This window comes from Struthio camelus, chromosome W, assembly GCF_040807025.1.
Source record: "Struthio camelus isolate bStrCam1 chromosome W, bStrCam1.hap1, whole genome shotgun sequence".
In the NCBI taxonomy this organism is placed as follows: Eukaryota; Metazoa; Chordata; class Aves; order Struthioniformes; family Struthionidae; genus Struthio; species Struthio camelus.
In genome coordinates, this window is record NC_090981.1 from 4046741 (window position 1) to 4062429 (window position 15689).

Below are 15689 nucleotides of genomic sequence, written 5' to 3' on the forward strand. Positions count from 1 at the left end.
AAATTAAAAAGAGCAAATCTATCCATGGCACATTTCCCTGAGCAATTTACATGCATTCTTTAAAGGATTTCTTTTGAATGTTTTTGTATTGCTGGTTTCTAGAGTCTCCTCTGGGTAAATCACTATCAAGGTTGACTAAGTCAACACCAAAGTCAGTTGTTTTTAAATGTGAACCAGCTCTAGAACTTTTAACTGATGTTGATAACCAATAATTGATTCTCCTTAGAGGAGGAAAAAAGCCCCAAATCCTGCCTTGGAAAGCCCAGAAATCCCCAAACCAGCACAGATCTGCAAGGCAGGACACCCCCAGAACTTATTCTACTTGTAAAGGCAGGAGATCTGGGAAAAGGATGGATCAGAAGGATCCATCACCTGATTCATCATTATATAGTACTTCTAACCAGTCACCTACATCAGGTAGATGAAATCTGCCAGACTAAGGATTGCTTCTCTTCTGAACTGTCAGAATCTCACCAAATACCTCATCACTTATCTGTGGCCCAGAAAACTACATTCAATGAATAATTAATTCATACTTTTAAAAAAAATGTTATCTATTGTAAACATTCTAAAGCTTTTCAATACAACAACTTGGGATATATGCCTTGGCCTGTAATATTTGTCATTTATAAATATTGGAAAAGAAAGAACAAGGTGAGAACTTAAGTCATACTTGTATGAATGGTGTAAATTAAAACTAAATACAGTGTCATGTGTTCTTTCTACTACAGGTAGAAATAATTAAAATCAAGAAAAATTATTTAAAACTAATTAAGTGCTGCGAATGAAAAGTAAGAAAAAAAAGATGTTCTTCAACTATATGAAATTAAATTTAGGTATATAAATCTACACTGAGAGAATCAAGATTGATAGTGCCTTGCAGAGCTAGTTGTTTTAATAGATTTTTATAGATGTGCATTTACTTTACATCCCATTGACCATTTGTTAAATAAATGTAGTTCTCCTTTATTATTATTAGGGGCCTTTAGGATTAGTGAATGTAGCTTGAAAGAGCCAAACTGAAAGGAAAACAGTTCCCACCCACATACGTGTCTGTGCTTTGTAATCTCCACTTTTTTTAAAAAATACCACTGCAAGGCAGTGTACAGCCCTTTGTCAACTCTATTGTACGCACAAATTAAATTCCTAAAATCTCTTGGCTCATTATCTAAAGACTAGGCTCTAGAATATTAGGTTCACAATGACTGTGTAATTTACTAGATTTGTACATTTCACTTGGCAATTTAGTTAATAGCAGTTGTCATTACACATTAGTGTGCAAAATTATTGGAGAGAAAGCAAACCTGTGTGTTGAACAGTATTATCTCTAACAAGTTGTTAGATTGCTTGTAAAGAATGAAAGCTACAAGAGTTCTGAATGCTAAGAGTTCTGAGCACTAGATACAGATAACAAGGACTAAAGAAAAGCAAGAATGAGACATTTCAAGAACTCATGCTCAGACATTTAAGATTATAAAAAGCCAGATTTATGCAGACTTTTCTCAGCCATCTTTTGTATAACAAAAAGTTTTTTAAAAAATGTCTTTACTATGACTTTTTTAATACTGGCAGCATGCATGGTCACTGTTGCTCACGTGCTAGACAGATAGCATTTGGGCCAAAGTTTATCAGATCCATGACAAAAATTATAGAATCAAGTAATTGAGATTCAATGGGTACTGAAAGTTGAATTCCTCAAAAAGAGAATTTAATTTCGTGGAGAATCTCCATACAGTAAATTAAAATATTCTGAAAGAGACTGTGTTTATTATATTGGCAATAAATTGTGTCAGTAAACAGGTAAGATAGATACACTGCTTATAGGTTTCATAATAGTTCTCATGGATGAGAAGGGGTTTAACAGACATTTTGCTGCTAAATATAAAACAGATTCTTTAAACAAATCATTATAAGTATGCATACTTCTTGATCAAAAACAAGTCCAATTGAAAACAAATTGAATGTCAGATGTCATTTTGTGAGAAATACGAGCAAATTTTCTGGCTTTTGGACATGAAGATTTGCCTTTGGTGGGAAAGTGTAGAAAAGCAAATAAATATTTGCATGGGCCAAAGCATTAATTATAAAATCAGTATTATTTTCAAGCCCAGTTAACAATTTTTGTATAGCTGTCAACTAGGAATAGAACATTCACTTCTCAGACTTACTTTCTCAGAGTTTATCCAAAAAATTTCTTTGGTCTTTTGAAACTGTTTAAGCTGCAGCGTCTGTTCTTTTTAAACAAGTAACCCCCTACTTGATAACATGCATTTAAACTATATAATACCACTAAGCAAACCCTTTTCAACTGAAATTTACCTAGAATGATGAAAATATATAGCCGCTTATTTGAGTGTTTAGGTTTTCCTTATAGCTTTGATTAAACTGCATTTATCTGTAATTTTCCACTAAGAAATCTCATATATGTGAAAAAGGAATGTTTGTTTATAGCTGTCAACAATTTTTTTTAGTCCTCTTCTTAAATTCATCAATTCAACAGGCAAATCAAGTTTGGTGGAATTAGTATCTATTTGATAGGTGACCTACATCTTCAGTCTTTTTTAGTACTATGTTCCAATATATTTTTTGGAAAACCACCTTGTTGAAGGGGGCAGTACTGAGAAGACAGAAATTCACAGCTGTAACTGTGGATAGCAATGATCCTATTAACATTTTCTCAGAGTTTTCCTATCATGGGAAAATACCAGTATTTGTCCACTTTATTATGTTATTGGTAATGAAAGGCCTTATGTAATATGTGCTGTGAACAGATTATATCAGTGTAAGGAAGACAAGTGAAAAAATAGCTAAAATGACAGTAAAATGACTAGATGCCACCGATCAAAGAAAACAGATAAAAATAATATTATTAATAAATAAAATTAGCAAAAAAAATTTCCTCATAATTTTCTTCAGATGAGTAAGGTCCTAAGTGTAAATCAGTTTTCCAGTGTCATTTTATACACAGCATCAACTCCTAGTGAAAAAGCTAAGAATTATGTTTGCAGAAGAATTTATACAGGAAGTAGGTAGATCTCTACCTGATGTAGTATTTTACGTGAACACAGAAGGATGTTTGCCTTCCTGCTTTTAAGGTACAGAATTGTATTCAAAGCCAAGGTTAAAAACATGAAAGAAAACCCCACCTTGTCACCTTCTTCAATCTCACAGATTTTCTCTTCAGTTGCAGGGTTAAAGACCACAAATTTTTTACCACTGACTGAATCATGCCACTCATTGTTTATAAAAATCTGCAAAGGAAAAAAATAATGCAACATTATTAATAACATCTTGTCTATTGTTTATTTTAATGACTAAATCTATTGTTCACAACTGAGAGCTGTCTGGTTGGCACCTGAATGCAAAATGGAATAGGTATTTCTACGTTATTCTGAAGAGATATGCAGTTAACCAGGAATAGCTTTTTAAAATTAACTTCCTATGGAGACAAGCCACTTTCTCTCTCCACAAGATATTTTCACTTTGTCTCAAATTATGAAAAGATATTGGTACATAGAGGTCCTTCCTCTGTCAAACCAAGGTCTGTGAAGTACAGGGGAGATACGGTCCTAAGTGACCTACCTAAATTTACCCATCTTTACTATGCTCACAGGTTTGGTAACTGTTGAGGGCCTTTCTGCTCCTACAGAAATAAACATGTCCCTACAGAAATAAACCCAACAGTTGGGTTTAATACATGTAGTATCTTGGAGAATGCAATTTTATTCAGCTTTCTTTTAATTCTTTTCATTCTCTCCTGAGGGGGGAAAAAAAAATCCTTTGGTTTTGTGGATTGGTACCTCAGTGGATGTGATCCTAATCAACATTTAAAAGAAGAATCATAATTCTATTAATCTTTTACAGGAAAAACAGGATCTACTCCATTAAACAAAGGAAAGAATCACAAATCAAGAGGAAGTTACTGATGTGTTTGCCAAAAGTATACTGTTAGCATCCATGGAGAAATCCTAAACTGTCCTTGCAATTGGTGCAAATATTCTGAAAGAATATTTGCAGGATCTTGACCTGAACATCTTCTCATCACAGTGCTGTATTTCCCAGAGTTTATATGATGGGTGCCAGATGTGGGGTTATGATCATATAACCATAATCCTTCACTCAGCATGTGAATATACTCACATGAACATACAGCAAATGTTGCTGCTGACATTATAATGTACCCTCACTGCTGGGCAGGACTACAGCTGATGGCCACGTTTATGGGTGGCTCTTCTCTCTTCCCTCTCTACCTCAGCTTTTCTCTCCAACACACCAGGAATTCAAACCTCTCCCTCTTTGGTCTTCAGCATGTGCTGCAATTCCTGCCTTTGAAAGATGAAGCTACTTACATTATGAGACTTCAACTTTCAATGAGATGGTCTTCAGGTGACAGTTTTAGCTGTCATTACTGCATAACCAGTATGACTATCTTCTCTTTTAGCCAATCACAATCATTTTTTGCTATTCAGTACTTATTAAATAATTTCCATCAATGCCCTGATTATCTCCAGTTTAATTGCCACAGGCTCCAAATCTTTTGTCTCCCTGGTATTAGTGCTGCTTCCCTGTCTCCCATCTGGGTGATAGGTATAGAGTGCAAACATACCCCTGTTATTCTGACTGTCACTACTGGGTTGAATATTTTTATTGAAACTGCAAGGGGCATTACAGTAAATTAATAATACTTGTGTCCAGCTTGACAGTCTTTCATACTTTATTCCAATTCTGAGGATCTCTGTTATGTTTCTGCACTATTTTTCCTCAGGAGACATCACTGCTTTTGAATTTCCTTTCTCTTTCCTGGCCCCTTTTCCTAAGCTGTTGCCATCAAGTTGAACATCCATATTCCAGGAATACCAGGCAATCATACTTTGCTCACTTAAGTGTTTTCTCATTACTTTTACATGGGATCTTACATGGGACAGGGATGGGAGGAAGTCTAATAACATTAAACATAAAATAAGTTAAAATTATGCTTTCCTAAATCTTGACAGAATATCCTGTCTTTTTATTTAATACCTTTCTATTTCAAGCTCTTAATAAATGGCCAAACATGTAGTTAGCAATTAAGCACATAAAAAGCAACAATTGCACAGCGGCTGGCCTACATCAAAGTTAATCATAACAGCTTACCCAGCAGCAATGAAACTGATATCCAAAGCTCATTTAATAACTGCTAGGAACTATGTCCTTATTCAAAGATTAAGCTTTTATGCAGGCTGAAAGTACAGTGTGTACCAAAATTACTTTGCATGGCTGGAACAAACATCATCACATCTTGACTGAAACACTGTTGGCACACATATAATAAGAATAAAATAAGACAAGATGGGCACTGTGGTTTCCTATATTGAGCTTTTATGATCCATAACTTTTCATGGTATAATAGCATTAGAAATTCAAACCTAGACCCTTTTATATGGGGATAAGTAATTGGCAAATAGACCATTACAGTAGAAGAAATAATTAAATGTCTATTTTCCCTATAAAGTCTAAATGACATCAGTGTCAAACAAGAATACTTTCTCCAAAGACAGCACAAAATCATTTCTGGTTTGCTTTTGCTCTTATTTTGTTATCTGTTTGGTATGGCTCTTACCTTCTCCTCCAAGCTCTGGCATCCTTATTTCAATTTTGCTATATATCCCTTAAAACTACACCAAAAGAGTGTTTCAGGAGTGAGAAGTTCTGCATCTATGTAGATTTTTGATTACTGGCAAATCCTGTCTGAATAATAAGACTGTTGATGCAATCTGTAGAAATTCATCTGCTTCCCCATTAAAAAAAAAAAAAACAAATAAATAAGGAAATAAACCACAGCAATTTTTACTGAAAAATTAATTTTGTTTTGATTCTGTAGGGAAAAAATATGACACCTTCCACTTCACTGTGAAGAGGTAAATGGTGTCGTCTAAAATGTGTACTTTATACCATTATGAAAAGACTATAATGTTGCTGAAGTTTCTCTTCTGTCATATTGAAGATGATGCAAAATGAACTGATTCAGCAATTGCTAGACAGTAGAGAAGGAATAGATCTACTAAAAATATTCCCTTAGTTGTAATTACTGAGATATTATAAAATACTACAAAGCTGTGAAAATTCAGAAGACAATAGAAGTGTGAAGGCACAGATGATAAAAAGAGGAGGCTGTGTTAGGTGCTATGTAGGTTGCTCTTTAAAGTGGACACTATTATGTGTACAGTCTGATATTACCAGTAGCAATCGCCTCTGTCAAATCCTCCCTACGCTGTCTGGGTTGAGGTCAGTGTTGAAATGAGATCACCTCTCTGAGCAACCCCAAAGCCCCACATTTGAGCCAATCTTCCTCCCCAATGATGGCCAGCATCCTCCTTTCCCATGGGCTTCTAACGCCATTGCACTGTCTGCCCTCGCATAAGGCCTGCCCTCATGCTCCTGGAGATTGCAGCAGGCTCTGACTGTACCATCATTGCTACGAGGGTATTTTATTCTCAGATCATGCCTACCTTCAGGATCATGGTTTGAAACTATCATCTTGTCCCACTGGTTATTAACCACACAGTCAAAGGGAGACCAACTAGCAGAAAAGGTACCATTCCCATTTCCTCTCCATCAGGATAAAACACTGCTGCTGCTCGTAACAGCAGGAGTTTCTACATTTATATAGAGAATCAGGAAATACTTTGGGGCAGGAAAATCAAAGTAAATAATGCTTGATTCGGGGAGGGCAGAAGCAAGGCACCATAACTGCAGGATAAATGTGTTTTGTCACATGGAACTGCAATTTAAACACAGCCACCACAACCACATATGTTATGAAAACAGAAAACCTTTCAGGAAACAGATTTTTTGCATAGTATTGAAATTACTTACACTGACTCTCTGGGCAGTTAAGAATTGGTGAATAATTTGGTAATAAACTATCAAGGCCAATAAAAATATTTCTCTCTAAATGGATATGGTAACAATTTGCTATTATTATATTCCTATATGTTTGAATTTGTCTATATGTGGGCACCATATATATAGTGTCATTATTTCCTTTAGCTATCAGGGCTGACCATCAAACTCCTGACTTATCAAAAGCTGTAAGGCAAATAAGGGAAATATGAGTCCCTGGAAATTTCAGGAAGAACCACATAAAATTGATTGTTATGAAAGGGCAAAGACAGCAGTTAAATGGTTAATACGAAAAAGGCCATCTTTAGTAACTAGATACATTGCCAAGAAAAGAGACAAAGTAAAAGGTAAATATTAACATAACACTGCTATGATGTTACAGTATGCCAAATTCATATCTGTCTGTGAAAGGAATAATAGTAAAACATACCATTTTTGGAAGTTTTGAAAGTATTTGTTTAAATACTACATTTATTGCACCAACCAATATCACCCATGATATTACTTTAGAGTAACTTTCTTATTAATGTTTCTAATACCATTTCCTTTTAAAATTGTAACTTTATTACATTAAATATGTACACGACATTGTATCAGGACTGTATAAATCAAACTATCCAGCTGTCTTCTTTAAGTTAGATGGCAATCTTCCTTATGCAGGTGTGAAAGACAGAAAAGAGAAGGAAAAAGTCAAAACTCTCCATGTAAGCAGCATTACATGTATTGCAGGCAGCTGCACTCCTAGTTGTGTGAGAAGCCCTGCTCATTTAACACTGCAGAGTATATGCTGCAAACAAACAGGATGTGGATTTCTAAATCCAGGGAGCATTGATGTCCCAGCCAAAAGCAGTCTCTGGCTACTCCCCCGTCTTATTGAAAAAAGCATTTGGAATCATCTTGCAACAGGTTACAGTGTTTTTTTCCATCAGGCAGAACTTCTTTGGCAGCCAAAATCCAAATTTTTTTTGTTTGTTTGTCAGACGTAAATGCAAAAGACCCACTTCTCTCTTGCACATGCTGTGCAGGGGGTTGTCTATAATGACTGAATACAGACCATGGAGCTTAGGGCTGAAAATTTATGTTGCAAGGATTGACATCTTCGAAATGCTGTTGCGTGCATTTTGTAACTGCTATTTCACTGGCATTTTTAAGAAACAACAAATTTAAGAATTTATAACTTTTACCCTTCTTTGCACTAGACCTGAAAATCAGCTTTTGCTGGAGATGATGCTGTACACTAGTAAAGCTTTGTATTTAAAATAAAGCCCAGGTAACAGGCTATTGCAGTCAAAATGCCTTTGATTGGCTTTATTTTCTGGTGTCAGAGTATAGTAAAATCTTGATTCTCTGAACTGATTGACTTCAATTCAGATAATCAGATATAGAGCTTCCACCATTTGGGGCTTAAGTTATCTGCAAGACTGAAGTGTTTCTGTCCTTGTTTAGACAGTTGATTTGGTCATTCAAGTGTTCTGAACAGAGAATTGGGAGACAAGACCTGCTCTTTGCCTTTCTTTGTCATCCCAGTGGGTTTTTTTTTTCCTCCCTTCAGCCCTTGTGTATGTTGCAAAGACAATGAATTCATTTTGCATATTTTGCAAAGTATTTGTTAGCTGGAAAGTGCCATATTTGTGCCTTTGTTGTATAAGGAAAATGTTTGACTCAGGACAGCTTTGTCTCAGGTGGAACATGCTGTAGCTCTGCTGGGAAGGATTTCAGGGCTCTGCCCTAGGTACCAAGCCCTAATAAAACAGCTCATTAGAGCATCTCCCAGAGATTAAAGATCCCCTTTTGTGGGCTCTCTATTGTGCAAAGCCTGTATAGGATAGTCAGGTCTCAGTGCTTCCACAGAAGTAACTTAAAAGTTTTAGTCAGTTGTGCAACTTGGAGAAAATGTTTCATTTCTGATGCTGCAAAGATCCTTTACATAGCCCCATATTCAGGATCTGTCCATAAATTTATTCTTCATTAGGGAAGAATTTTTATTAGAATATTATAATCTATAAACCATACTACAGAGATCTAGTCAAGAAAAGTAAAATAGCCATCAAAAATATGGACAAATTGACCTATTAAAGGTGGCTTTATAAATGTGGAAGGATATCACTAAGCTATCTTCTCTTTAGCTACTAGCAACTTTTCCAAATGCATGTAGAAAAAGCATAACCTCTTCCCCTATGAATCTGCCACCTGGCAATCTACAACTCTGGCTTGATAAAGTTTTTCTTGACAATGCTCTTCAAATGTGTCCAGTTGCCTGTTATACAGAGCTAAATGTGGTCACCTAATTTCAACAGCTGTTCAGCTGACTCTGCTCACAAGCTTTCTAGCACAGATGGTCAACCAGAAAGCAAAGCTACCAGCTTTCTTAAAGGCTAGGAGTAAGAAGGGGGCACCAGGGCTTTGGCTGGGCCCTTGAATTCAGCATTGCTCAGGTGAGATGAAGGACAATGTTGGAAAAAAAGTTGGCACCTATTCACACCTGCTCTCATAGCCTGCAAGAGTTACTCAGTTATACTTGTGTTTGATGCTACCAATAAATCTTAGGGTTACATCCATACCTGAGAGATGTGTGGCCCAAGAGCAGACTCATTTCAAGTGCTATAAACTCTGATTTACTTCTACCAATATGTTTAATTGAGTCTCACTGTATTCTTTAAGCAGTACCATTAAAATCAGTGAAATTACTTCTAGAACTACTCAAGGTAAGAAATTGCAAGCCTTAAATAAATATTTCCTATATATTAGTATAGAATACCTGCTGTGAAGTCTTTCTTTTTTTTTTTCCCCCTCAAATTTTTCCTTACAAGAAGTTGATATTTGGCTAATATTTCATGTGACAATTTTTGAGAACTATATTTTATTATTGATGCAGGAATTACATTTTACTGCTTCAGTGAAGTAGTAATCAGAGAGGCTACCCTTTCTATTTATTATTTATTTAAACTTTTTGGTGTATCAGTTAGTGGCTTTGTATTTACAAAGTCAGCTGAGTTTAAAAAAAAGTTGGTTTCTATAGTACCTTTATGGTTGACTACCTTTCCTTCAGACATTGTAGTTTTTTTCCATTTCCCCCCTCTCTTCATTTTTGTTTTTGATTACAGCATACATGATACTTGGCTGCAACTTTTCTTGACTCAAGGTGGCTTACCTTTCCATGCTTTCTGGTATTCCACAAGGAGCTTAGTAAGAAAATACTTTACTGTTTTTCTTCTCCAAATGCAATTTAACAACCTAATATTTATCTGATCTGGATTTCCCTGATTAAAGGAGCATGATAGGGCTTACTATATATTTGAAAGAATCACGACAGAAATAATTTGTCAAACAATCACTGTCTAATTCCTCAGAGTTGACTAAGTAAAACATTTACTGGTATGTTTGTAGCCAGCCACCAACACTGAAACACTCTGAGTTCATTGGAATATCTTTAAAGGAGGTTCTGATAGGAAACCAATTCAGGATCACACCATGGTTCAACATCCAAATCGATTTAAATTTCAAGAATTAAACTGAATGAGTTTTAGAAATTCTAATTCTCTGAAGTGTGCTTAGTCTTATGCTCTATGTGAAAGCCATGATCTGAAAGGTAATTATATCAACCTATCTGCCCACAGATGTATAGAAATACTTAATTAAAATAACTTTATTTAAGGCCCAAGCTGATCCCTCTTGTAGAAAGCAAAATAGGGGTAGACTTAAACTAAGTGTTTGGAACATCTCCTGTAGACTTTTCCCCAGATCCTTGTGTGATGGCAATTGACGTTATACCATTATATACGAGGAGAAGAGTGAGTTCCTAGAGGTGAGGGGGCTGCTGATGGTAAGGGTGCTTCAGGCAGCAGGGTTAGTACATCAGCACTAATTAACGCTTCCCTCGTCTTGATCCTGCAATGGTCCAACATAACTCATCAGGGCAAACCCACACGCTGTGCACTAACTTCGAGGGGGCAGGAGAGGAACAGGGTTGGTAAGAAGACAGAGTGGAAAGGCTATAGGAAAGTCAGTCCAGCCCTATTAAACTGATGGAGGATTGCTGGATGTGTTGCTGGTGGGATGAAATTTCTATTATCCCTTCTCCCTGTTCCCCCCATTCACTTTTGTGGCTTTCTGACAATCCTGTGTCATATCTGAAGAGAGGAGGAGAGAATTGCAAATGGAAAGCATTTACAAAGATGTATATGATTTGTTCAGTTGTAGGTATATAATTCTGCAAACAAATGCCTTGCAATTTTTCAAAGGAATGCATTATATGCAGTTTTTAAGGAACTGTTATCTATTGTCAAGGCAAAAAACCCCATGTGTTTGCAAGATGACACTCTCCTTAATGCAAAATATAGGAAATTCCGCCATGCTGCCTATCTTGTGGTTGCCTTTGGTATGTCTGATATTAATGAAGTAGGCTTTTGCCTAAGCACTAAATATTTTAGAAGAATAGAAATGTTTATAGGAATTTGTCATATTCAGTGACAGCAGATTTCTGAGTTGGCACTTAGCTCTTATTAGTTGCTTTCTGTTGGAAAACTTAGAAATTGAAAAAATATCACTGTAGTTTCTGGAACACCACTGTCCACCAGGTACTAGAGTATCTTCTCCAAATTAAGTGCTTTTTTGAGACAGGAAGAGCACTAGTGAACTATCACATGGCAGAACTACACTGCTCTCCTAGCCTGTTAAATACTTGCAAACGAAGGTCCTGCGTGCATTACTCAGGATAGGTATGGATTGAAATTTGGGTAGGTTTTTAAATTAAAAATATTAAATGATGGAATAGAATTCAAAATCTAGATAATTGCTGAACACCTTACTTTTGGAAAAGAAAGTAAGCAGTAGTTCTAGAAAAGTAAGAATTATTTCCTTTGTACTGGTAATGAGGAAAAAAGGAACTGTAATCAAAAAGTCTCCAAAGAGAAGAGGTCCTTTCTGATCAATTGCTCTACCTGAAAGTTTCAGAGGGTAGAGTTTCAATATTTTTGCCAACAGTTTATTCAAAGTTCTTGCAGATATCTGCATATTATGATATAAAACAGGCAAGGAGTCTTTTAAAGCTGCGAACGCAAGTAGTCTTTATCTGTGTATTTCTAACTTCGTATAGAAAGAATTTGCTATTACAAAATGTTTTTGGTAATATTGAGTAATTAGCAATGGTAGGCTTTATCCGTTTTACTGATAGTTATTTGCTTAAGCTGAAAACCAGAATTATTATCTCTAAGAAAAATGTGAGTGGTATGAACTTCAGTTTCATTTTCACATATCCATTTCCACATGAGCATATTTGACATAATTGTTTAAATCTGCTTATAATACATTGTGATACCCTAACATTTTAATTTAGTCTTGCTGTTCTGAAAAATAATATTAACTTTTCCTTCTTTGCTCCATTTATGCTTTCTAGGAAACTTTTATCGCTGCAGAAACTTCAGGGGGGTTAGGGAGAACAGCTCCCCTTACCAAGAAAGCATGAAATAATTCTATCACACTTGCACATTTCCTGATACACTTATACACTTCCTGAAATGCTTAGGCAAAAGGATCACAGAACACTAATTACTAACAAATACAATATCAGAAACAAATCTGAATAAAAACTTTAAACACACCTCTGACTTAATGTTACTTCCATGGCTCAAATAAGATTAAATTAGCACATCTTACACTCTGAACTGAATGCATAAGGAAAGTTAACAAGTGCAAACACTACTAACCTTGGTGTACTTAATTTTCAAATCTTTGACTGGTTCTGGCAATGCTGGATTAATCGGAATGGGATTGCTGTCCAAGCAATGTTTCTTCATATCTTCAGTTGAGAAGTTTGGGGATGTTCCTGAAACACAGGTGAAATGAAGTATCAGGGAAGTGCAGTGATTTTTGTCCTGACTGAGCCCTTAGCTTTATTTGTGCCTTTTTTTTTTTTTTTTTTTATCTGCACCAGCTATAGTATATTTGCATACAGGAATATGATTGGGTGAAATAATTCATTGCAAAGAGAAAATGACACTACTTATTTTTAAGACCAAGAGCAACAGTGTTTTTGCCGAGCTGAGACCTCAACAAAGCAAATCCTGCTGTACCAATCTGCCTACCCAGACACAGAATTTCTTGCTGAGGAACACAATTTAAGGCATCCTCTTCTTACCTGTAAAATTGCTTTCTTTCAGTAGGCAGGTCCCCAGATTTTAAGTGGAGTTCTTCACTTTCTTGAAGGCAGCTCTGGAGGCAGAGACAGACTTCTTATCTCTGGGTACAAACTGAGCCCTCACTGTAGAGCTAGCGAGAATAATTCCCAGAGCTGCAAAGCGTTTGCCAAAAAACCACCACCTTAGTTCTAACTTTTCTGAAGAATGATATCACAAAACAAATTGGGATTTTTTTTTTGTTCAAATCAACACTTATTTTTCTATGCTAAGCTTCTTATATATGCACAAAGGATTTGAGCCATTGAAATAAAGGGAAATGGTCTTATTGCTTTCATTGAGACTACACAGATACTTGAAGAACCCACTGAGACCAGTTAATTCTTGTATCAGGACTCATCTAAACTATCTGGCAATGGAGGCTTTGTTGCTTTTAACTGTTGGATGATATAGGACATATCATGAGATTAATCTTATGATGCATTAGTTATATGTAACATACTTTCTGAATTAAAGAATATGCTATAATTCTCATTGATTTTTGTGTTTGGACAGATGATTGTAGTAAGAGTTTCTGGCCTTTAGAAAAGTCAAAGTAACTTCTGGAAAAGAGATTATTCTATTCTCAGAATAACTTTCTCCCAGTGAGATGTAAAGAGCTGTGGGGACCTGAACAATTTTCAGCCGTTCGCTCTTTCACGTGAACAAAGGGCTCCAGTTCTCATCTCTATAATGCTGTGATTTCTAAGGCTACCAGCTCAGTAACTTCCTTCCAGATGCATTCTTCAGCTTCTCTGCATCAACTGGCTGGCTCAAGACATCCTAAGGTACAACGATATATTTGAAAGTGCTGTGTTCACCTCTTGCTGATCTTAACATTTTGGGTTACAGTGTCTGCCTGCCTTAAAGAATGTCTTTGAGCCTCAAGAAAAAACACAGTGTCTAAATAGGATTTGTTCATTAAAGATGCTTAAGCATTTTCATGGTATGATCACACTTTCATCTGGAAAATAGCTTTTCAATGCTATTTTCATTTGGCAGTTTTTTGTGCCTTTTTAAAAATTCCATGCAAATTTCTGATTTAGATACTAAATTCTAATTTTATAATAGTCTTCCTGTTACTTATTTCTCCATTAACCCACCAAGATTTGATCTCCAGTTAGCTCACCTGCTAATTGCTCAGATTTGTATGGCTTAAACTGAATTTAACTGGAGCTGTAACACAGACATCAGTGAAATTGCCTGGTTTCAAGCCAAAAAAAAAAAAAGATTTCTTTCTCCCAAGTGAGATCCTTCTGAATGCATTCTCATTTTTTAGGCACCACTACATCCCTGATTTTTATGTATTTTTTTTTTAAAATGAGTTAATCACAAGTGAATTAAGATAGCTTCTCTGAAAAACAATGGCATTTATCCCCTTTCCATGTCTATAAGGAGAGCCTGCAACTTCATCAGACAGGCTTTAGAGATACTACCCAGGGTGAAGAGTTTCAACTTTTCCAAACATTCTGGTAATCATTGCTTTATTTTCCACATCATTCATTCATTCAACACATATTTTACCCTCTTTTTTTCTCCTTTTTGTTTCCTTCTTTCACTCTTGGATTGCATGAGTCACCTTCACTACTACACTTTCAGTGACTCCTTTCTTTTTTTCCTCTAGACCTTGTACATTGTTAAAAAGGTCTCAGCTCTTAAAAAGATTACTTGGTATCTTGAGCTCTTTGCTTGTCCTATTGTCTGACCTTATCTGCTGAAACTTGTTCCTTGCATTACCATTAATGTCAATAATTCCTTTAACTTCTCTGTCTTCTCGTATCTATGAATGCCTGCCTCCCTTCCCCTTTACAGGAAATTTTAAATATTACTTAGAGTAGCTGTTCATGATCATCCCAATCCCATCCAATAACTTTCCTATTTGCTTTCAGCCTAGCATTCCTTCTGGCCCAGTGTAGATATGATTTCCCTTTCCTCATTTCCTGTCTTCCTGTTTATTACAGCTTCCTTCACTTTCCATTCTCTGAGGTTTTTTTTCCTTATTCTGCAACATTACTGTTACACATTTCACCAAAATAAAGATGTGCGCTTCACTTTAGCAGACTCTACTATTCTTTTCAGATAGTGGATTAAACAACACTCAGATATTACAGATATTATTATACATGGAAGTTTACATAGTTTTGTTGTCAATATTTTCTATCCAATATGGAAAATTTTAGATTCCATCTAATTTTTTCCTCTTCTTTTGGTCATTGTCTTGATTGTTACTTATTGTTATCTCTTCATTGTTAAGGTAAGAGCCATTTTCTTTGCCACTACACCTTGAAGAAATGCATGATATCATATGTAACTATGTGATAGAGCTTTCTACTCTTTAATGCATAACTTTTCTCCTGGTTTAAACCTACTGAGTTCCTCTATTCAATACATGATCAAGGAGGAACAAAGAAAAGTAGATGATTCCTCATACAAGTTGTAATTAAGCTATGAAGTTCCCTACTGCAGGACACTGGAGGTGCTAAAACACCTGATCTGGGCTGGATGAACTTTGGGTCTGATTTATGTCATTCTATGTGAGTTATTTAAATGAAAGCTGGTACACTGCTGACTTGAAAGAAGCTGTAAATCATTTATTCATGTATTTCTTCACAAAGATTAAAAAACTAACAACCA

At 35.8% G+C, this 15689-nt stretch overlaps 1 protein-coding gene across 2 annotated transcripts in view; it reads right to left on the reverse strand.

The window, feature by feature from the left end:
* Nucleotides 1-13123, reverse strand: part of LOC104150505 (aldehyde dehydrogenase 1A1) — a 37946-nt gene extending 24823 nt beyond the window's left edge. The window contains exons 1-3 of one of the 2 annotated variants that reach the window (XM_068925816.1): nt 13019-13123; nt 12588-12706; nt 3147-3251 (exon numbers count right to left, since the gene is read on the reverse strand). In XM_068925816.1, the coding sequence (XP_068781917.1) occupies nt 3147-3251; nt 12588-12677 (195 nt within the window). In that variant the 5' untranslated portion in view covers nt 12678-12706; nt 13019-13123. Of the gene's footprint in view, nt 1-3146; nt 3252-12587; nt 12785-13018 lie in introns of those variants that run through there. The other variant, XM_068925815.1, reaches the window with a different exon arrangement.
* Between the last annotated feature and the right edge of the window lie 2566 nt (nt 13124-15689).